This window comes from Eptatretus burgeri, chromosome 11 (genome assembly GCF_056783735.1).
Source record: "Eptatretus burgeri isolate ZD-2024b chromosome 11, Ebu_testis_v1, whole genome shotgun sequence".
Classification (NCBI taxonomy): Eukaryota; Metazoa; Chordata; class Myxini; order Myxiniformes; family Myxinidae; genus Eptatretus; species Eptatretus burgeri.
In genome coordinates, this window is record NC_140971.1 from 94,946,792 (window position 1) to 94,970,236 (window position 23,445).

Genomic DNA, 23,445 nt, shown 5'->3' on the forward strand with positions numbered 1-23,445 from the left:
TCTGGCATCCCACCTTGATCTCCAAATGACATCCCTGGTTATGGCATCCAAGGCCAATTCCTCTCATCGATCACTGACTTCCTCCACTCCCATAGTCAGCGTGTAGCTCTTAACGGGATCCTCTTCTCATCTTCATCAATGATCTTTCTGATTCCATGGAAAATCCTTCTGGTCTCTTTGCTGATGATTCCACCCTCTGCTGTGTCATTTCTCATCCTTCAGACTGGCAGGTAGCAGCCTCTTCCCTCTCTCTGCAGACCTTGACAGAATCAGGAGCTTGTATATATAGATATTTTTGGTGCAGGATTTCTTCACGACAAAGTTTTTCATTTCATTTTCCTCACTCATATCATTGAATACTTGTTCATCGTTGCCACGAATCGTTGGATACATAGCAATGCTGTGAGACGCCAGCGTTCGTGCCTTTATTTCATTTCCGCCCATGCCATAACCTCAAGAATCTCTTAAACTAAGCCGAATTACGAAATTTAAGCTCCAGATTTGAACTTAGCAGCAGTTCCGACGCTAAAAAAAAATTGTTCGTTTGTCCAATTTGGACATTGCTTGGCCATTTTCAGGTGCATAGTTTTATCAACAGCAATTGGTAATCACTTGCCAAGCCAGGCGTTCTGTTGGAGTGCTTGCTTGAGTGCTTAAGCCACTTACCAAGTGCCCCGCAGTTGATTGTGGTACGGTTCGTGTCCAAATCGGGATGTGCAGCCGACAGTTACTGCAAGGTAGAGATACCTATTCAGCACACACGGATGTGGTATATATGGGTAGATTGGGATCTGTAGGGACTCTCTGCGGGTGTATGGGCATACCATGTCTGTTACAGGTGCCGGCCGTGGCGAAAAAGTTTCATCCCATATCTCATGGAGGTTTTATTACGTTTTCCTTTGTCCTCACGACTGTTTCTAAAGCGTTTCGTTATCGGATTTGCTTGACAAAGGTGAATTGTTTCTCTTTGTGAGTTTCAAAGCAATATGTATTTGATAGCATCCGATTTCCAATCCGTTTGCCCGATTAACGAAGTTTTCTAAATTACCGAGCCAAATTTTTTTCCACCCGTCACACGCAGCTGTTTGTAAAGATTCATGTTTGTGAACATATCCTTGAAACGTCTATATCAATGTAAGATAGTTTTTCGGTGAAAGCTACTCAAGGTTTCTGGGTTACATACAGTTAGTACTGTACTCGATAATCACACTGACTTCAACCTGCCGATTCCCGAAAAAATTGTCAATATTGGCCAAGCACGTGTGTGTGTGTGTGTGTGTGTGTGTGTGTGTGTGTGTGTGTGTGTGTGTGTGTGTGTGTGTGTGTGTGTGTGTGTGTGTGTGTGTGTGTGTGTGTGTGTGTGTGTGTGTGTTATTGATTGGTATCTACATATGTGTGTTTCAGAATGTAGAATGGAGTCCTCCCAGGGTGGGCTCAAAGTATCCACCAGGGGTCACGATTCATGGACCAAGCTGTGAAGTTTTCTGTTCTCAAAGTTTTGTGCAGAGGGCTCTCTTCAGGATCGATACCGAGTCCTGGACAGCTTCCAACTGTAGTTCGTTTGGTATAATGTTCCCAGGGATGGTTTTTAATACCTCTCTGAGGTTCTTAGTCATCATTCCTGCAGGTCGAGCTATCACTGGTACAACTTTGGCATTCTTCAGCTTCCAGAATCTTTTCACTTCATTCTTGAGGTCTTCGTGTTTGGTCATTTTCTTGATTTCTGCATCGTTTAGTCCAAAAATCACTGGGTCCAGAAACCTCAATTAGTAATGCTTTCTCGTTTTTTTTGTACCGAAGTAGGATATCTGGTCACAATGCTTTGTTTTCAATATTCACGCTCGATGGTATCATGACATCGTATGTGAGCGGTAGGTGCTTCCATGTTTTCAGTGATTACTTTTGGTTCATGTTCCCATGAATTTTCTGGAAATGGGATATTAAAGTTTTTGCAGATGTGCCAGCAGATTACATTATAAACTCAGCTGTGTCATCATGTGTACAGCTGTTCTGACATGAGGGTTTTTTTGTGTTAGTCATGAAGCATAACATATCATTCTCTTTACGAACCCCACCTCCACCCCTCACCTTTCTCTCTTTTATTTTTCCTCCTCTCTCTCTGCCCCCCCCCTTCCTAGCTTCCCCTCCCTCCTTCCTCCATGCTCTCCCTCCCCCTCCATTCCCTCCATCCTCTCTGCCTCCCCATCCCTTATCTCCATCCTCTCACATATATATATATATATATATATATATATATATATATAAAAAAAAATATATATATATATATATATATATATATATCATACACACACACATACATACATACATACATACACACACACACACACACACACACACACACGGAAACAGATAAATGAAAAATGAAGACCTGCCCACATCTCTCACCTGTGAATGGAGGTAATAACCAATTAGCTCTGACCTCATCAATTAAACCCAGGTGGCTCGGACTATATAAATATATCGATTCCTCCCATGTTTTCCTTTCCGAATAAGCTGCAGAAAGCAAACATGAAAGGCTACCCAAGGTAAGCCCTATGCTGTGTCAAACCCTTCCTAGAGCTCCTCCACAGTTGTAAAGACGTTCACAAATAGTACACACATTCACAAAAAGGAATACATGAAGGAATGGCAATTTGGCTTTCAAAATACATATCAGGTTAATTTTCAGTCTTCATGAATTGGAATGACCTTCCTGATGGATGCCCAGATCGACATTGAAACTTCAAGAAACCCTACTAAAGATGCTTGCCAATACTATATCATGTCCAAAACAATTGGACCACCATTGTATGAAGAAGAAAACGAATAATTGCAAATCTGCATGTCGGCAAGACATCTGATGATGTTCGATCAAACTGCTTGAGAGCAACAGATCGGAAATAAGATGATTTAAAATGAGGATCCTCGCTTGGTGAAGTCAATGTGAGCAAAGACATAAGCGAAGTAAAATATACTAAAACAGGTGATGAACAAAAAAAGGGAATAAATTGTGTGCCGACATCCCAAAGGGTCTGTGATGATTACAGGGCATTGACTCGATGCAAATGAGAAATCTGAGAAGCCAGTTACTTACGTTGGCACACCGGCCAGGTATCATTCCAGAGGCCAGTTCGAGAACACCCGAGGATGCGTGGCCCACGCAGTTTAAAACCAACTTTGCACGAGAATGAAGCTTGCGAGCCAATGGGAGCAGGCCAGCTTGCCCCCAGACGGGACTCGGAGTGCACCCGAAGGACTTTCCGCCTTCCAGCGGTTGGGTGGTTCAGCTCCACATTTCCATTTGCAAGTGGTGTGTGGAAGCAACTGCGCACTGTTGGATAAGAGTGAAAGTAGTAAGCAAAAGTAGTATTAAGGGAACAAATGAAGAGTTCATTTCTACGAACGATATTTTTCGGAAAGTGGCAACGGACAACGTCTCTTCGGTTTTTCAATGGCGATTATAACCCAATTATCAAGCCTAGAACAGTCATAAGGAATTGTCAAAAATGTCTGAGAAGCACCTATATACTCAACATGTCCACAGAATGCTACTTTATTGAGCTCGGTAAAATGAACTGCGTGTCGAGTGAAGTATCACCTCCATCATCACACATTCGTTATTATCCCCCGCCAACCAACGAAGTTGGTGGCGGATATAGAAATGGGTTCCGTCCGTCCGTCACATTTCGTTTCCGGAGCTTAACTACAAATCCCCTCAAGATATATTTATGAAATTTGGTACACATATCAAGCAAGTGGTGAACTGGTGCCTTTTGATATGTCACATGGTTTGGCAGCCATGTTGGATTCAAGAAAAATATTAAATAATGTTTTCTCTGGAATCACATAACCTTACGAAGCGAAAATTTGCAACTATCATCTTCCATCATGTCTGCATATATAGTAAAAATTATGACGTCACCAGTCACATGGTTAGGGAGCCATCTTGGATAGAAAAACACACTTCATCCGATTAACACGAAACTTCACACACGTATTCCACTGGAGGATTGGAGGCAGAATGTAAATTCATGATATCATAGGTCACATGGTTCGCCAGCCATCTTGGATTTAAAAGTAATAAATTTTAAAAATCTTCTTCTCCAGAACGGCTGGACAGATCAAGGGGAAACTTCACATACATATTGCACATGCTTCTAGGGAAAATAAGTTTGTTAATCCTTATTTACTATGGCGGGGGATATCGAAGAATTTGTCTTCAACGGATGCTAGTTGTTTCTACTTTACAGTTATTTAGGGTGAACTTCAAAGAACCCACCATGTTTCTGTTGAAAAAAGCATTCCAGTACAGTGAAAAGTCTGGTACCACGGAGTGATGATAAAGAATTTCACATTGCAGTGCAGTAACATGAAATTTCCATCCCATATTTCTCTTTCTAGATTCACGTTCACAAAAAGGAATACATGTGCTGTCCCTGTTCCTTTTAACACCACCACAGTACAAACTTCCTAACAAATAAAAAAACACATACTCTTGACAGCATCAGTGCGAGGTGGCTCAATGGTGAGTGCGCATTGTTCTAAGCTATCTTGCCAATCAATCTCTCTCCCTCTCCCTCTCCCTCCCTCTCCCTCCCTCTCCCTCCCTCTCCCTCCCTCTCCCTCCCTCTCCCTCTCTCTCTCTCTCTCTCTCTCTCTCTCTCTCTCTCTCTCTCTCTCTCTCTCTCTCTCTCTCTCTCTCTCTCTCTCTCTTTATCTCTCTCTCTCTCTCTCTCTCTCTCTCTCTCTCTCTCTCTCTCCCTCTCTCTCTCCCTCTATCTCTCCCTCTATCTCTCCCTCTATCTCTCCCTCTATCTCTCCCTCTATCTCTCCCTCTATCTCTCCCTCTATCTCTCCCTCTATCTCTCCCTCTATCTCTCTCTCTCTCTCTCTCTCTCTCTCTCTCTCTCTCTCTCTCTCTCTCTCTCTCTCTCTCTCTCTCTCTCTCTCTCTCTCTCTCTCTCTCTCTCGTATTAAGGTTTGTATGTATGGACAGACCGCCTTTGTCCCATTGGTTGGACAGCTGGCGTGATTGCACCCACAATTGTAACCTGAAAAGAATCAAACATACGTCCACCATTTTGTGAATGCGTATAGGCCTCAGGCCTCTGATGTCAAGCCCATGGCAAATGCAATGGGAATTATCCGTGCTAAATATAACCACGATGTATTATGTCTGCATATAAACAGTCGGCATGTTTTTGCATCATGTATGTAACCCAGGTTATTACCCCGCGCACAAGAAGCGAAAAATGGGGTTAAGTATATGTCAGTGTATAATCGAGGAATAACTTATTTAATTAAAGGTTACATTTTGAACACGAATCGGAACTTCAATTGGAAAACAAACCTGCCGTTTAACAGCACTTTATCGCTAAACTTGCCCCATTGCACATACATAGACAGGAGTGATATCATTTGTTTTATTCTGCCTTCCTGGCAGTCAAACAAAATTGAAAATCATTCCAAACAGGACACTTACTATTTTTAAAGATGTCATAAAGGACACAAACAACAGCCACGAATAACAATGAATGCAACATGTTAGATAGGGTGGTGCAATGGACACTGCATCAACGGCGGTAAAAAGGTGGTAAATTGCAGAATTAATGAATTTATATGACACAATGTTTTTTATTGAATTTGAATTGAATTATACGCTTGAACACTGTCGAATAAAAAAAACATCGCCTTCTTGTCACTTCCAAAGCCCTTCCATTTAGCAGTACTTGGACATGTTAAATAGGGTGACAGTGTATAAGGCTGATTCAATCGTGCTAAACTTCCATAATTTTTTTTAACGATATTTAAAATAATTCTTTTATTTGAATTGAAGTATATACACGTAACACTACTTGAGGTAACATATTCTATAAACTCTCCAGTTTTTATTATTCCTTGGAGCGATTGCGGCAGCGATCTATTGCTTGTATACCGCCAAAATAAAGGGATGAGCAATTTGTATAATAAATGGAGGTTTTTGTGCATCATTTTGGTTTTTGTCCCATTTTTCAGTGCTGAATAGTGTGAACATACAGAAGGATCATCCATCATTTTGACGGACTTTTCTCCTCGTATGCACAAATATATTATATCCACAATATATATAATACATATACAGCATAGATATATACATAAGTACATATATATATATATATATATATATATATGATATATACATCATATATATATATATATATATATAAAGCTCATTCGAACCACTCACTGACAGAATGACTGATATTAAAGTTCGGTACCTTCCGGGTGACGTAGAAAGCTGAAATTTCGCGTACTGACGGACATCAAAGCCGATACACCAGGAAAAAAAATCACAGAACCATTGGAGAGTATCCGTAAATGAAAATATAAATAAATGTAAAAATGGAGATGAGCAATCCGAGACAATGGGGAGGCATGGTAATTTTGCGTGCAGATGGACATCAAAGCTGATCCACCGGGAAAAATCACAGATCCCTCGGAACGTGTCCGTAAATGAAAATATAAATAAACTAGATGGTATTTATAGAATACATACCCCATGCAGTCTTGAGAAGAACATGGTGTGAGCCAACTCTTTTGTTTTTCAATGTTTTTTTTCTTTTTCTGTTGATCCACCATGGCTGCCAGACCACGTGATCAATGACATCATCTTTCTCAAACTATATTTCCCATGAGTAGTTGATCAATTCGTTAAATTTTGCATTGGTCGGTTAAGCGGTTTCTTCTCCAAAGATTTTTTCCCTTCGATCCAATATGGCTGCCAGACGACATGACACATGATGGTCATGTTTATGAAAATCTTGTTCAAATTTCAAGTCATTTGGATGAAAATTGAGGATTTCAGAAATTTGGCCTATGTTGACCTTTTGCCTTATATTAACCACAACAATAATTGGTGGTTAAATTCGGTGAGATGAGATGAAAATCCTGTTCAAATTTCAAATCAATCGGATGAAAATGGACAATTTTTAGAAATTTCGCCTATGTTCACCTTTTGGTCGATGTTGACCTCACAAATGATTGGTTGAATTTAGTGACCTGACATGCAAATCCTGTTCAAATTTCAAATCAATCGGATGAAAATGGACAATTTTTAGAAATTTCGCCTATGTTCACCTTTTGGTCGATGTTGACCTCACAAATGATTGGTTGAATTTAGTGACCTGACATGCAAATCCTGTTCAAATTTCAAGTCAATCGGATGAAAATTGAGGATTTCAGAAATTTGGCCTATGTTGACCTTTTGCCTTATATTAACCACAACAATAATTGGTGGTTAAATTCGGTGAGATGAGATGAAAATCCTGTTCAAATTTCAAGTCAATTGGATGAAAATTGACAATGTTAGAAATTTGGCCTGTGTTGACCATTTGGCCGATGTTGACCTGAAAAATAGTGGTTGACTCCAGTGACTTGATATGCAAGTCCTCTTCAAATTTCGAGTCAATCGGATGAAAACTTAGTATCTTAGAAAATTGCCCTATCGATCTCAAAAGAGTGACAGCTATATCACGTGGTCATTTCACATGCGGTAAAGTTTCATCTTCCTCCGCTGAATGGTTTTCGATGTACGCTCTTAACAAAATGCAGACACGTATGACGAATGACGAACGACATACATTGCCTTCAGAAAGTATTCACACCCCCTTGACTTTTCTAACATTTTGTTGTGTTACAGTCTGAATATAAAAATGGGTTGAATTTAAAAAAAAATTATCACCGATCTACACAAAATACCCCATCATGACAAAGTGAAAACATGTTTTTAGAATTATTTACAAAATTAATGAAAAATGAAAATCTGAAATGTTTTGCGTCAATAAATATTCAACCTCCTGAGTCAATACTTCATGGAAGAGCCTTTGGCAGCGATTACAGCTTTGAGTCTTCTTGAGTATGTCTGTCTGTATCAGCTTTGCACATCTGGATTTAGGGATTTTCTCCCATTCTTCCTTGCAGATTTGCTCTCGCTCTGTCAAGTTGGATGGATAGCGTCAGTGAACAGTGTCCTTCAAGTCTTTCAACAGACTCTCAATGGGATTCAAGTCTGGGCTTTGGCTGGGCCACTCAAGGACTTTCACGTTCCTGTTCTGAAGCCATTCCACTGTTGCTTTGACCGTGTGCTTGGGGTCGTTGTCCTGTTGGAACATAAATCTTCGCTGCAGGTTCAGGTCTTTTGCACTCTGAAGCAGGTTCTCCTCAAGGATTTGCCTGTATTTGGCTCCATTCATTGTTCGCTCTATCCTCACAAGTCTCCCAGTCCCTGCCTCTGAAAAGCATCCCCTGAGCATGTTGATACCACCACCATGCTTCAGCGTAGGGATGGTGTTAGATGGTTGATGAGCTGTGCTAGGTTTCTGCCAGACATAGTGCTTTGCATTCAGGCTAAATAGTTCAATTTTCATCACATCAGACCAAAGAAATCATTTGCCTCATGCTCTCAGAGTCTTTCACGTGGCTTTTGACAAACTCCAGGTGTGCTGTCATGTGCTTTTGTTTCACGAGTGGCTTCCCTCGAGCAACTCTCCCATTAAGCCGAGTGAAGTGCTTTATTTATTATTAAGTGAATTATTAATTATTACCCTCGTGAATTAAGTGAAGTGCTGCAGAGACTGTTATCCTTCTGGCAAGTTCTCCTATCTCAGCCAAGGAACTCTATATCTCTGTCAGAGTGGTCATTGGGTTCTTGGTCACCTCCCTGACCAAAATCCTTCTTGCCCAGTTGCTCAGTTTGGTTGGACAGCCAGCTCAGGGAAGAGTCTGGGTAGTTCCATATTATTTCAATTTTCTAATGATGGAGCTCACTGTGCTCTTGGGAACCTTTAACAATCTGGAAATCGTTTTATACCCTTTGCCAGATCTATGCCTCCTCACAATTCTATCTTGGAGTTCCACGGATAGTTCCTTGGACTTCAAGGTGTTGTTTCTGCTCTAACATGCACTGTCACCTGTGGGACCTTGTACAGAAAGGTGTGTGTCTTTCTAAATCATGTCCAATCAATTGAGTTGGCCACCGGTGGACTCCAATCATATTGTCGAGACATCTCAAGGATGATCAAAGGAAATTGGATGCTCCTGAGCTCAATTTGGAGTGGCAAAGCAAGGGGTTGAATACTTATTGACTCAAGACATTTCAGTTTTTATATTTTTCATTGATTTGTAACAATTTGTAAAGAAAATAAAAATTCCACTTTCTCGTTAGGGGGTATTTTGCGTCGATCAGTGACAAAAAAAATCTCAATTTAATCCATTTTAAATTCAGGCTCTCCACAACAAAATGTGACACAAGTCAAGGGGTGTGAATACTTTCTGAAGGCACTGGACAGATATATATTATATATATATACATACATAGTTTGGTTATAAAGATAACACACATCTAACCAATAAACAAGTCCAAGTAGACTCTACCTCCCAATTTTGATACAAACAGGAAAGAGAGTCCTTCTCCGGCGAAGTTTCGCATGCAGTCCACAAGCTTTCTCCAGCCAAGAGGCCCAGCTCGACGCATGCAGCCGTGTTTCCTTTTTAAAGACCGATTCGTAATTCACTTCCGGCCGCGTAATTCACTTAAGCATGAGCACATTTTTTGGTTCTCGGAATGAGGCAATGTCAGTCAACATTGGATTCCTACTGATTCCAGTTTTCATGTGTGTTCGGGATTTGGATTTGGTGTTATACTTGTACGTATGGGCGGTTATCTGTGCATACCCTCGTCCAAGTGCCTCTGGGTTATTTAACGGTTGTTTTTTTTTCTGTTTTTGCATGTTACCATGCTTTAGCCATATATATATATATATATATATATTGTTGTGGAATGACTCTTGGTGGAATAAAGGTGTTTATTATCACTTGTTATTCCCTTCAACGGTGTCTCAGCGTCAGCGTTAAGTGTTTAAATGATATTAGATATGCATCACCATTATGTCTAGAGACTCGAGACAGACGACGTCCACCTATCCTAGTGTCTGCATATAACAACCGCTCCCCCGTCCCTCTGACAAGGTCAGAGGTAGGGGACATTAAATTGAGCTCCGTCTGACTGACTCATCATCTGTCCACGTACTTTTGTGTACGTGATATTTCAAAAACCGCTCAACATTTAGCTTTCATATTACACAAATCTATCCCTTATACCACCAAATGGTGGAGGACCTGGAGTATCAGCTCCTGGTTTTGACTGTGTTATACTCCAATCTGTCATGAACGTCTCTTTGTCGTGCTTTGGTAGGCCTTGAGGCACTATCTGAGCAGAAAAGAAAAGGGCTCAGACTGCTCAAGACCAGAGGGGGAGGGGCTGCCCGGTTGACGACTGAGAGATGGGCGGTCCCTCACCCATCAAACGGGCCTTTGGGCCAACGGTAAGAGAGAGAGAGAGAGAGAGAGAGAGAGAGAGAGAGAGAGAGAGAGAGAGAGAGAGAGAGAGAGAGAGAGAGAGAGAGAGAGAGAGAGAGAGAGAGAGAGAGAGGAGGTGTGGAGGGCATGGCGCATCATCAATTATGATGTGTCTGAGGAAATAAAGGCATGTGCGATGGCAGGGGCGCGACAAGCACCCTGAACAGAGCCTTTTTTACTGCACAGCCTCCAGCCACGTCCATTCTCCACATTATACCAGCTCCCTCTGCGGCCAGGAACTCTTCATTGCCTGCCCATGTCACAACCTGAGACTCGCTGCATCCTGCCAGATGCAGCCTGTGGAATTCAGTCTCGTCAGCCTCTGATGTCCATCTTCTGTGGTCTGATTGATTGGGCCCTAAGGACATAAATAATTAAGGATCTGTTCCTTTGTTGGCTTGTGTGTGTGTATTCTGTTTGTGGGTTAAGGGGTTTGTGTGATAATTATTGATTGCTGTTGATCACTTCTTTTGTTTCGTTTCCCCCTGCCGTAATTTCTTGTTTAATAAACCTGATTTTTCTCTTGAGTAAATTCTAGCTGTGGTGGCAGCTTCATTTGGTGGTTAGAAAGGGCCATTAAGGGGATAATTGAGCCTGGTGTTGGCGCAGTGGTTAGGGCAGCGGCTTGGGATCCAAAAGGTCCTGAGTTCAAGCCCCGTTGGGCCACTGAATTAATACACCAGGGGGTTGACTCAGCCTGTCATCCTTCCGAGGTCGGCGAAATGAGTACCAGTATACTGGGCCGGTGTATACCCCGGTTAAAATTGGTGTACCATATCCCTGTGTTGTAAGAGGCGACCAGGGTTGCGTCAGGAAGGGCATCCGGCATAAAACATGTGCCAAATCACGATGCGGATCATACGGATGATCCGCTGTGGCGACCCCTAACGGGAGCAGCCGAAAGAAGAAGAAGATTAAGGGGATAATTGCTTGGGGTCTCCATGCTGCTTCTAAGATCAGCATCACGTGACTCAGATTGCTTGGTCTGAGATTAGATAGTCACGTGATGCCTATGAGCGCAGCACTAGGCTGCTTTGCGACTTCCAATCTGCATGGTATAGCATGGTAATTAGATGCACATCCGGCAGGGAGATATCAAAGTGGTCGATAGCTGAGGTTGCTTTGACGTGAGAAACCAGATTTGAACCAGGCAACTTGAACAGTCTGATGACTTTAACACTATATAATAATAATAATGATGATACTGTATGTGTGTATATAATTTTTTTACCTCCGCCACCAAAGGTGAATGGGGGTTATGTTTACACTTGTGTCTGTTTGTCTGTCTGTTTGTCTGCGAGCAAAATATCTCAAACATTTGTGGACGGATTCGGATGGAACTTGGTGGACAGGTTGGGTCTGTGACAAGGACAAATTGTTTCATTTTTGGTGAGGATGCAAAACTGGATCCGGATTGGAGGATTTTTAAATTTTGTAAATCGTTCTTCACGATTGAGAGATGAGGCCAGAAACTATACATATCATAATATTTCAAAAAGTTATGGATGGATTATGACAAAACCGGGTGGATAAGTTGGTTAAGTGACAAGGCCAAGCCAATTAGATAGATATCGGTTCAGGTCAGGATGCAGATGTGGCCAATCGGTGGGATACAAAACCTGAACTGTTCAGCCTGGTGGAGGTATGCGCACTACCGACTACCGATCTACTTATCGTTGTGTTAATTTACGGAGAGATCTCTCGTACAATCACAAAACTCATTTTAGTTCCGGATTTCTCCTTTCTGTTTCTCTTTCCCTTGATTCGTCATCCAATCTGACATCAATGATGAAATGTTGGGTTATGCAAATCAAGCATTTGCTAAACATACTCTTCATGACACGTAAAGTCAAATATTATACAGGTCGAGCCAAAACCTTGAATTTGAAATCTTATTTTTGTCTCGCTAATGACACCTCAAAGCACAAGCATGTTCAAGGTTGAAGCTTTTAAAATACGGGCTTGTCGTTTAAATTCCTGCTTCGGTGTCATTTCAAACAATCTTGTTTTGTAAATTTAAGATAAAGCACTATATAGCCCTTGATCTTGAGGTTTTAAAACCACAAAGTATAAAAGTCAGACATTATGCTTTGTTGTTGGGGAACATAAAGGATATAGCCATTTCCAGAGGACCGCACACTCACCACAGCGACTGACCGAATGGCTCCAATTGCCATCTGGCAGGCACTTGAGCACGTGAGCACCAACCACAGCCCAGCCTGGACGACACACCACCTCGAGCTCGTAGTCAACGGGCAAAACCGAAATATTGAGCACAACAGATTTTTTCATTGAAGGAAAGCGCAGGCCACCCATCACCGGAGGTGTCGGCTTCTTGCATCCTGGGGAGGGTGTTACAGCAAGGGTTGCAGGGACAAAGGGTCCACAAAAGGTAGAACAACACAAGATAATTGTGGACACATGTTAAATCATTACCAAACGATGATGTATGATTACGAACCTATTCATGTCAGAGTAAAAAAAAAAAAAAAACAAAAAAAAAACCAGAAGATTTTCATAAAAGCCGACCACTCTATTACGTGGCCAACATCGCTTGACATTTAACCTGGACTAAATTCCCCCATAATCATTAGTCTTTCCTGACCACCTGCCATAAACTTTGTATCCTAGGATGACAGGCTGAGTCAACCCCACCTGGTGTTAATTCAGCAGCCAGCGGGGCTCAAACTCGAGACCCTAAGATCCCAAGCCAGTCACCCAAACCCTTGCGTGACAAGTGTGACAGAGTGACAGATCTGTAGTGATTTCATCTGATTCTATTGGCTGGATGACGTCATGAACTTTACCCAAGTGACCAATTATTTCAATCTTCATCTGTACGCATCGTCACTTCCTCTCGTCCACCATTTGTCGTCACCCCCAAATCAATCGGGAGGCATATTTGCTTTCCAATTCGCTCTTCAACTTCTTACTGTGAGATTTTTTTCGGTACTTTCGACTATTTTGAATGGTACGATTCGATCCGGATCGTTTTCATTCGCATACAGGGTGTCCACAAATTACCGTTCCACATTCAGACCGGAATAAAAACAAGCTCAAATGAGCTCAGATCCTCATCCTCTAAATGATGACGTCATAAAAACGAATATGACGTCATTGTGATGTATCAGGTTTGCGATAAATTATATCTGTGCTAATGCCCGGATTGATTCCCGCAAACAAAATTCAAACAGCTTGCCTAGTTTCGGAGATAATTTTTTAGGTGATTTCCATTAGCGGAGATATTTTGACGTCATAACTCTTTTTTTTCTCGGAGGAATTTTCAAAATCGGAGATGGTTTACTGTCTGCGCGGGGTATTGTTACATTTTCATGCCAAGTTTCAGGAAGTTTCGATGAAAACTGTAGGATGTGAAACAAAAAAAGTCCACAAGAACAACAACGTGAGTTAGACTTCGAGATCGTCCACGAGGATCTAAAAATTGAGACAAGCTTTTTAAAATTCTGGTTATTCCTCTAACTTGACACCTAAATTGTGGGGTTTTTTTGCAAATACCACTTGAAATTCACAGGTTGATTAAAAAAATAATAATAATAATAATAATAATAATAATAATAATAATAATAAAGCAACAGTGAACCATGTGGCCAAAAACAATGCAGCACGCAAAGGGTTAACCAAACGTGGCAAAAACGCTCTTGGAAAGGTTGACTTTTTTAGTGCATAAATAACATTTCTCAAAGTTTTATTTACTATTTTTGTTTCCAGTTGTCGCCTGTGACGCGTGACGTCACATTTACTGCGAATAGCGTCCCCACCATAAAGAGCAGTGTTGCCTGGTTTATAGACACCGGGTGATGATTTCGATAAATGTTTGATAATAAAAACTTTGTGAGAAATGTTCATCCCATTCACAAGTATCAAACCACATCATTGCATTCCATTTCATTCATTTTTAGATCCTCCTGGAGGATCTCTAAGTCTTACTCACGTTGTTGTTCTTGTGGACTTTTTTGTTTCACATCCTACAGTTTTCATCGAAACTTCCTGAAACTTGGCATGTGTATGTAAAAATACCCTGCGCAGACAGTAACCATCTCCGATTTTGAAAATTCCTCCTAGAAAAAAAAGTTATGACGTCAAAATATCTCTGCTAATGGAAATCGCCAAAAAATTATCTCCGAAACTAGGCAAGCTTTTTGAATTCTGTTTGCGGGAATCGAACAGGGCATTATCACAGATAATTTATCGCAAACCTGATACATCACAATGACGTCATATTCGTTTTTATGACGTCATCATTAAGAGGACGAGGATCTTAGCTCATTTGAGCCAGTTTTAAATCTCGTAGCAAATCTGTGACCGCAGCACGCAAAGGGTTAAAAAGAAAAAAAAAATCCACTTTCGATTCCTACCAACCTCTTTTTTTTATCACCTTCCACTTGCCATGTTTGCCGAACTGCTAAGCCAACAGCAGGCTTGTGCAATCTCTGCCCTCTATCCACACAGAATCCTCCACATTAATAATTAATTACATCTCCTTCAATCACCCCCTTTCTCTCAATATAATATTGTCTTTTACCCAGATTGCTACACCCTCTCCTATTTCCTGTTTTCTTTCAAACCTACATACATCCTGTAGCCTTGTAGTCCTGTCCTCCAAGCTTTCACCTCATTACACCAGGAAGTCCTTGGATGGAATCAACGGGATGTTGATCGAGGTATGCGAACCTCCGTGAGAAAGCAAGGAGAAGCTGACATTTACTGGCATTCACCCTTCATTGGAACAAAAGAGAGGATCCCAATGCTTTCAGCCCTTGGAGCAACCTGCTGCGTGTCTGCTTGTGATTCACGAGTGTGTATTTTAAATGCTTCGGTGCTACGATTGCCGGTTCCGAGCAGCGCTCCATATACTGCAAGTCCATCACACGTACTGTATGTACATCTACAGGTATCAGTAACCCCATTATGTCCTCATCACCGACATGCACGTTCGAGTTAGTATTGAGAGCAATGGACAGACGGCATGCATTTTTCATTTATAACAAGTAACCCACCCTCTTGACGACCCTTTCCGCGGACAACACCAGCCCGCAAGAACATGGCGAGGAGCAGTAGGAAGTTCATGGAGCTGCTGGGATGGAGAGGAAACATGAAAGACAGAACTGGCAGGATGAGGGAGAAAGAAAAACAGCATTTAATGCAACAAGCCGTTTCATTTGCGATCAATTTCTGAACGTCACCAAATTATTGGCCTGTGGGCACAAGTGGCAATCGCTGAAACGAAAATATAACTTCAGATTTGTTACTTTGCATTGCAATGCCACCCTTCCAACATTGTAATACTGTACAACTAAAATAAATAAACAAATAAATCAAGCCTTCATGGTTGCCATAGTGACAAGATGAGGTTGCCATGACATCAACACACGTCTATTAACCCTTGCGCTTCCACGCTAAATGAGCTATTTGCTTTGGTCGCTCCGTCACAAGTGAAGAACCTCGAAATAAAACAGCAGCGTTGTGGATTTTGCAGCTGCTCAGTCACATGATCACTGATGGAACAGTTGAGGTTTTTGAGTTGAGGAATTTTTGAGTTGAGGAATTTCAGAAAAAAATCATTCACAAGAGTTAAATTCCCTCGATAATTCCCTCCGCCTCGATAAAATGTGGACGGAGGTTGTCTTTTCATCCCCGTCTGTCTATCTTTCTGTTTGTCTGCCTGTGAACAGGATATTTCAAAAAGTTGCGCATGGATTCGGACGAACTTTGGTGGAGAAGTTGGGTGTGTGACGAGGAAGAATTGATTAGATTTTGGTGAAGATCCACATCAAGATATAACAAGATTTTTTAATGATTCTTCACCATTGAGAGATGGGGCCAAAAACGATATAACACTGCGTAGCATGATATTTCAAAAAGTTATGGACGGATTATGACAAAACTTGGTGGATGATTTGGGTCGGTGAAAAGAACAAACGGATTAGATTTGGTTAATGTACGGATCAGATCCAGCTGATCAGTGGGATACAAAATGTAAACTGTACAGCCTGGCGGAGGTATGGGCTCGACTAAGTGCTGTTCTCGTTCATTACGTATTCACAAGCTAACAAGTAATCAAATTTTAAATCCTCTATTCATAACAATATTTTTGCAGCAATGAATCAGGCAATAACTTGTACATGTATTGCATGTAGAACTAGAAGGGCACTCGGTAGAGTGCATACCTCCGCCCCATCATGCCTGATCCACGACAATATATCTGGCCAATACATTTTTGAAATACATATCGTTTTTGGCCCGATCTCTCAATGGTGAAGAATCACTTGAAAAATTCGAGTAGCCAGATCCGGATCCGAATCTTCACAAAATCGAATCGGTTCGTCCTTGTCACACACACACACACCCAACTTGTCCACAAAATTTAATGCGGATCCATCAACAACTTTCTGAGATATCCTGTACACAAATAGACAAGAACTAGAGGGGGAGCATTCGGTAAAGTGCAAACCCCCCCGCCACCAATACTGCTGAGTCACTCAAGTGAACCTGATATCCTATTCATTCAATTTGACGTCAACAGTGCTCACGGAGTTAAGGTTTGCAACTTTCCCTTTTACTTTTAACTTTTACATACTCAATTCATTCGTCAAAACTAGATTCCTTGAGACAGAAATTGATTTTACGTGGATATATCCACCTGAAGTTCCAAAATCAGCCACAATGATAATTTTGACATGTTTTTTAGTTGGAAATCACTTATAACATGTAGAAATGCAAGAAAAAAATCGAATTTTTTCTGAAAAAAAAAGTTGCAAAATTTTGTTTTTTTTTCTCCAACAATTTTTTTTTTTGGGGGGGGGGTTGGAAATCACTTAAAACATGTAGAAATGCAAAAACAAAAATTCAAATATGTTTTCAAAATGGCCGCCATAGCGGCCATATTGGACTTTGAACCAAGTCCAAAATCTAATGACATGATCCTTGGACCATACCTTATCCCCCCACCAAGTTTCGTCGAAGTCCGTCAAGGAGTTTTTCCGTAATACTGTTCACAAACAAACAAACAAGCAGTCATAGACTGGTACTTACGAAATCATCAACTTGACTTCTGACCTTGTCTATTAAAAGCTGTATCTGGAGAAGGGAGCGAAGCAAACCAGAAGTTTCTACGATGATTCTGTACCAAACCATCAAAAATCGAATGTTTGACCTCACTGTGACCTTGACCTTTGACTGATTTTGACCAAAATCTAATCAGCACTAGCCATCACCCTCCTGAATCACGTGGTGTAATTTGACATTGGTAGCTTCTTCCGTTCTCGAATTATCGTGCCTACAAACAAACAAACAGAAATGGAAGTCATGAATATACTTACGAAATCTTTAGATTTTGTAAGTAACAAACAGAAACGGAAGGCATCAATATACTTACGAAATCTTTAGATTCGTCAACTTGACAAATAGTCAAATAGACAAAATCGTCAACTTGACCTCTGACCTTGTCTAATAAAAGCTGTCTCCGGAGAAGGTAGCGAAGCAAACCAGAAGGTTCTACGATAATTCTGTACCAAACCTTTCATAAAATATCCGATTTTTACCAGAATTTCAACAACCGAGTGTTAAGCATACTTAACCGTTACCAAAAAGTGAAAACAGAATTGCGATCCGAGTTAAAACGAACTCGTAACGACGACCGAAGCAAAAATCTCCATTTCTCCACGCAATTATTTAATATGATTTTATCAAAGTCACAAAACCGTAATATTTGGCCATCCACCAACAATCTTTAGCTAATCCGATGGCTTAGCGAGTCAGGCATGCGACGATAACCTTTATTGGGATAAAAAATGACTTTTAAACACCACCTTTATCGAAAACACCATCAGCGCACACACGCAAAACCTTTACGTGACTCAACGCCGCGTCTGCTCGAGCGCGCTGCACCACGTGACGAGCCGTGACGCGGCGATTGAAATATTTTTTATACAATCTTAAAACGTCTCCAAAACATCCGATTTTTACCAGAATTTCGACAACCGAGTGTTAAGCGTCCTAAGCGATCGCAAAAACCGAAGACAAAATTAAAATCGAAGTTAAAACGAACTCGTAACGTCGACCGAAGCAAAAATACTCCATTTCTCCACATGAATTTACGGAATTATGTTTGACCTCACTGTGACCTTGACCTTTGACCGATTTTGACCAAAATCTAATCAGCGCTAGCCATCACCCTCCCGAATCAGGTGGTGTAATTTGACATTGGTAGCTTCTTCCGTTCTCGAGTTATCGTGCCTACAAACAAACAAACAAACAAACAAAAAACACACATAGGACGGAAGTCATCAATATACTTACGAAATCTTGAGATTTCGTAAGTAACAAACAAACAGACAGACAGAAAGGGGTGAAAACATAACCTCCTTCACCTTCGGTGGCGGAGGTAATAAGACGACAGACAGACAGACTTGAACCAATGCTTATCATCACGTTTCGCTTCGCGTGTGCGGGGTAACTAGAAAGGCAGTCGGTAGAGCACATACCTCTACCAGACTCAACAGTTTCTTCTTTTAATATACATACAATGTCGAGGCTCATATAAGAACTAACACACAGAACGTACAACAAGGGGCGCAGGAGACAAGAGGGGTGGGAGAGGGAAGCACAAAACAGTGGGGAAGAGAGACATAAGGAGATCTGTGAAAGGGAGAGGAATGGGGTGGGGAACATGGGGTAAACAAGATGGACACGACAGGGACTTTCAGGAAGGAAAGCAGGGAATTTGAAGGAGGTGGGTTTGGCGTGGATTAACGGGGGTTTGGGGTGGATTAACGGGGGCTTGGGGTGGATTAATGGTCTATGTTTTGTACCCCATTGATGGGTCGGATGTGCATCCCGACCTTAATCAAAATCGAATCGGCTTGTTCTTGTCACCTGACCAACTCATCCACCAAGTTTTGTTATTACTCGTCCATAACTTTTTGAGATATCACGATGTATCTTGTTTTGGCCCCATCTCTCAATGGTGAAGAATCACTTTGAAAAATATAATATCTGGATCTGGATCTTCTCCAACATCTAATCGATTAGTCCTCGTCACACACCCAACCTGTACACCAAGTTTCCGCCAAATCTGTCCATAACTTTTTGAGATAATATCGTGCTCACAGACAGACAGACAAAACAAACAGACAGACAGACAGACAGACAGACAGGGGTGAAAACATAACCTCCGTCCACTTTTGGTGGCAGAGAGAACAACCACATTAAGGAGACGATGGACAGCTCGGTAAAGTCTATTGGATTTAAACTTGGGATCTCAACGTGGTTGACCATGTGATCAGAGGGGAACCTCAAACTGACAAACTTCAAGACTTGTAACTCGTGAAGCTTTGCACTCCGGCCACCAAAAAACACTCCACCCCTCAAAACGCACTGTGATGTGTGCCGGGGTGGTTCTGATATGTCCTCCACCAGACGGAGGTCTCTCTGGGTTAACCTGAGGAGGTCCCTTCGGGTGGGTTCCTGGAATGTCCTGTAGCTAAGAGATAGGGATGGGCCAGGCATCTGCCTGGGAGATGCACAGATGCCAACCCTCCCGATTTCATCGGGAGGCTTCCGAAAATTCACCCAAACTCCCGCCCTTACGATCACTATCCTTATCCTCCCGAAATTTTGATATTTTTGCACTGTTCACTAATCAGAATGTACTCGTATGAGAATTGAATGAAAAGCATCGTCTGCTACGTATAGCATGTGGTAACTCCATAACGTTCGCTGCTACCAAATTGTACGTAAAAAATTGCAAATTCAAATGAGGAGCAGCGAAACATTGGGTCTGGATCTCGCTTATGCGATCATGCACTGAGATTTAGTGCATGCGGTATGTATGCACAGTGTATATGCATGCGATACGCTCACTGCATGCAGCTGGGCCCCGTACCAGCCCGGCGGTCGCGACCACCGTGCGGTGTTTAACAGCCGCTAGAGTTCTACGAGTCGCGCTGCAGCTGTGGAACATCGACTTCGAAGTTACCGATGCTTCAAGCCCTCGATGTTGATTACGAAATGGCAGAAAAGAAGCTTACGAAGACCAATAAATGGTCTCAGAAGTACAAGACCGAATACAGTCTCCAATACCCGTGTATTCGAAAGTCTGAAAGAGGAATTCATCATGCGTATTGTACAGTATGCAGCGTTGATATTTCAGTTGAGCACGGAGGTCGCGATGATATTCGGAAGCACGTTGGAAGCAAACGGCACACGGACATTGCAAAGGAGAGATCTTCGAGCACGAGTACCGGTACACTTCTGAATTATTTCACCAAACAAGGGACAAGCGAGGAAGAGGATGTTACCCGAGCGGAACTTCTCTTTAGTGGATTTATTGTGGAACATAACTTGCCCATATCAGTCTCAGATCATGCTGGACCTCGATTTCAAAAGATGTTTCCAGATTCAAAAGTTGCTTCAAAGTATGGATGTGCAAGAACAAAAAACTTCAGCAATAATTGGTGAGTTGTCAAATGTTACTGCTTCATCTATTGCCGATATTGCTAGACTTGCTCCATTTAGCCTAGCTACAGACGGTAGCAATGACAGTGGTGAAGCCCAGCTATATCCTGTCCTGATTTCGTACTATGACAACAGTGCTGGGATTGTGAAGCAAGGTTTGCTAAGTTTGCCTGCGTGCAAACAAGATTCCACTGGAGAAAACATTTTCAAACTGCTTGATCATGAGTTCAGTGACAGGAAAATTCCGTGGGGAAATTGTGTTTCCTTTTGTGCTGATAATGCCTCTGTCATGGTGGGCAAGCACAAAGGAGTCGCTGCTTATATCCACAAACAAAATCCAGAGTGCTACATCATGGGATGCCCTTGCCATATGATGCACAATACGTGCAAGAAGGCGGCTCAGGCCTTACCCATTGAATTAGATGACTTTCTCATCGATATTTACTACTACTTGGACAAAAGTAGTAAACGCGTCAAAGGAGTGAAAGCACTGCAAGAACTCTGTGATGCCCCGACACACAAGATTCTGAAGCATGTCGCAACAAGGTGGCTGTCCCTTGGTCAGTGCCTAGACAGGCTGATTGAACAGTGGGAGCCACTTCGCCTCTTCTTCAAAGAAGAAGTACGAAGAAAAATGCAACCAACTGTAGCCAAGACTCTAACAACGAGCAAGAAGGATGGCACTGTATCTACTGCCAGTACTGGCACTGCAGGATCAAGCACTAGTGGAGCAGCATTCACCACTACCACTGCAGTATCTGCTGCGATGAAGACAGCAGGGACAGCACCAAAACCAATGCTGAGAGCAGGTAGCATCACCGGCCCTTCATCACGTTCATCTACAAAGCAGATCCCTTCAGAGTCGAGAAAGACTGTGATAGTCCCATCTACAGGCAAAGAAGGACCCAAGTTAAGTTCTGCTTTTGCCAAATCACTTGATAGAAGCTCAGCAAAACCTTCGAATCAGAGGTCTTCTTCCTTGGCTGCACCTACCTCAAGCTCTCTCCTCAAACGTAAAATTGGATCTGGTACTACGAGTCTGACCTCTTCTGCTGGCAGTAAACGCAAGTGTGATCGCCCTGCGGCTAAGTGTACTACGAGTTCTACAACTAAAAGCGCATCTTCCTCAAACACTGTGCAGGAATCTAGAGAAAAACGTGTCAACAGGATGTTCTTGTCTCCACAAACAAAACTCTATTGTTTCTTCCTTCGATATGCTAACAAGCTTTTTGAGAAGGGAATCTTCTGCTCCAAAGAGACGAACCCTGTATTCATCTCCTGCACGGAGAATTGAATGGTCTTCTGAAAGATATCTACGTACGGTTTTTGAAACCATCGGTGTCATCGGTTGCTCTGGTAAATGTACCCTTCTCTGACAGAAATCATCAGAAGAATGATGAGGACCTCATGATTGGGAACGATGCCAAACTGTATATAAGGGAACAAAGGAGTCTCAAGAAATCCACCTTCACTCTGAGTGAGTCAGACATCCAAGGTTTCTTCAGTGCAGTTCGCTCATATTATGTGAAAGCCTGCAATTACATCTTCAAAACCTGGCCGCTAGATGATGAATTAGCCAAGCATGCTCAGGTGCTGGATGTTAAGCTACACCAAGAAGTGGGGTTTGACTGTGGAGTTTTTCATCAAGAAATTCCCCTGTCTGTTCAGTGGCGGTGATAGTGACATAGACAGTTTTGAGAGTGAATTCGCTCACTACCAGGCACACGCCTCCATAGCTACAATTGCTACTGAGACAGTGAGAGTGGATGAGCAGTGGCATCGGATTTCACAGCTCACAGATCCCTGCACTGGTGCCAAGAAGTATCCTAATTTGAGCAAAGTGATGAAGGGAATCTTGGTCATTCCTCATTCGAACGCATCATGTGAGCGGGCACTCAGTCTTGTACGGAAGAATCATACTGAATTTCGTCCCAATTTGAGTGTCAAAACCCTGGAAGCTCTCTTAATTGAAAAACTAGCTCAAAGCACCCCTTGCTACCAGAGAGAATACAGCAAAGACATAATCAGAAGGGCTAAAAGAGCCACACAGCTGTCACTCAGCAAAGCTGCCATGGAAAAAGCAAGCAGCAGTAGTACCAGCCAGTAAGGTAAGAAAAATATTGCTTCTTTTGTGCTTTTTGTTAATCTTTGATTGTCCCCTAACTTACTAATATTAACATACATGTAACATTAAAAAGTGCACAATTTTCCCCTTTTTTGTTCAAAAAGTGGGAATTCTTAACATGTTAAATGCTCCAAAATAGGGCTCAGAGGGCACTAGAGAGCGTCTAGAACCCCAGAGCTTCCAGGGCCCTAAGGCGGGCCCTGGACCTCGCCGCAAGGGTCGAGCGCTCCGCGCTCGAGATGTGCGCTTTGCGCACATTATTTGGTGTCGGTTGCAAATCCTCCCTAATTCTGATTTCCAAAAGTTGGCATCTCTGGAGATGGCTGGATGGAGGCCCCTGGAGTACCGGCAGAAAAGTGGACACAGCGACACACTGTGGTGGATGCTCCACATGTATGTATGTAACTCATGAAGCGGACACATAAATACACTTTAAAAATAAACAACAA

The 23,445-nt window shown here is 42.1% G+C and overlaps 1 protein-coding gene across 4 annotated transcripts in view; it reads right to left on the reverse strand.

Annotated features, from left to right (window-relative positions):
* Positions 1-23,445, reverse strand: part of GABBR1 (gamma-aminobutyric acid type B receptor subunit 1) — a 166,459-nt gene that overhangs the window by 99,047 nt on the left and 43,967 nt on the right. For 2 of the 4 annotated variants that reach the window (XM_085847470.1, XM_085847469.1), the window contains 3 exons: positions 15,414-15,490; positions 12,540-12,737; positions 3,095-3,331 (listed from right to left, as the gene is read on the reverse strand). In XM_085847470.1, coding sequence (XP_085703596.1) covers positions 3,095-3,331; positions 12,540-12,737; positions 15,414-15,483 — 505 coding nt within the window. In that variant the 5' untranslated portion in view covers positions 15,484-15,490. Of the gene's footprint in view, positions 1-3,094; positions 3,332-12,539; positions 12,738-15,413; positions 15,522-23,445 lie in introns of those variants that run through there. The other 2 variants (XM_085847467.1, XM_085847468.1) reach the window with 2 other exon arrangements.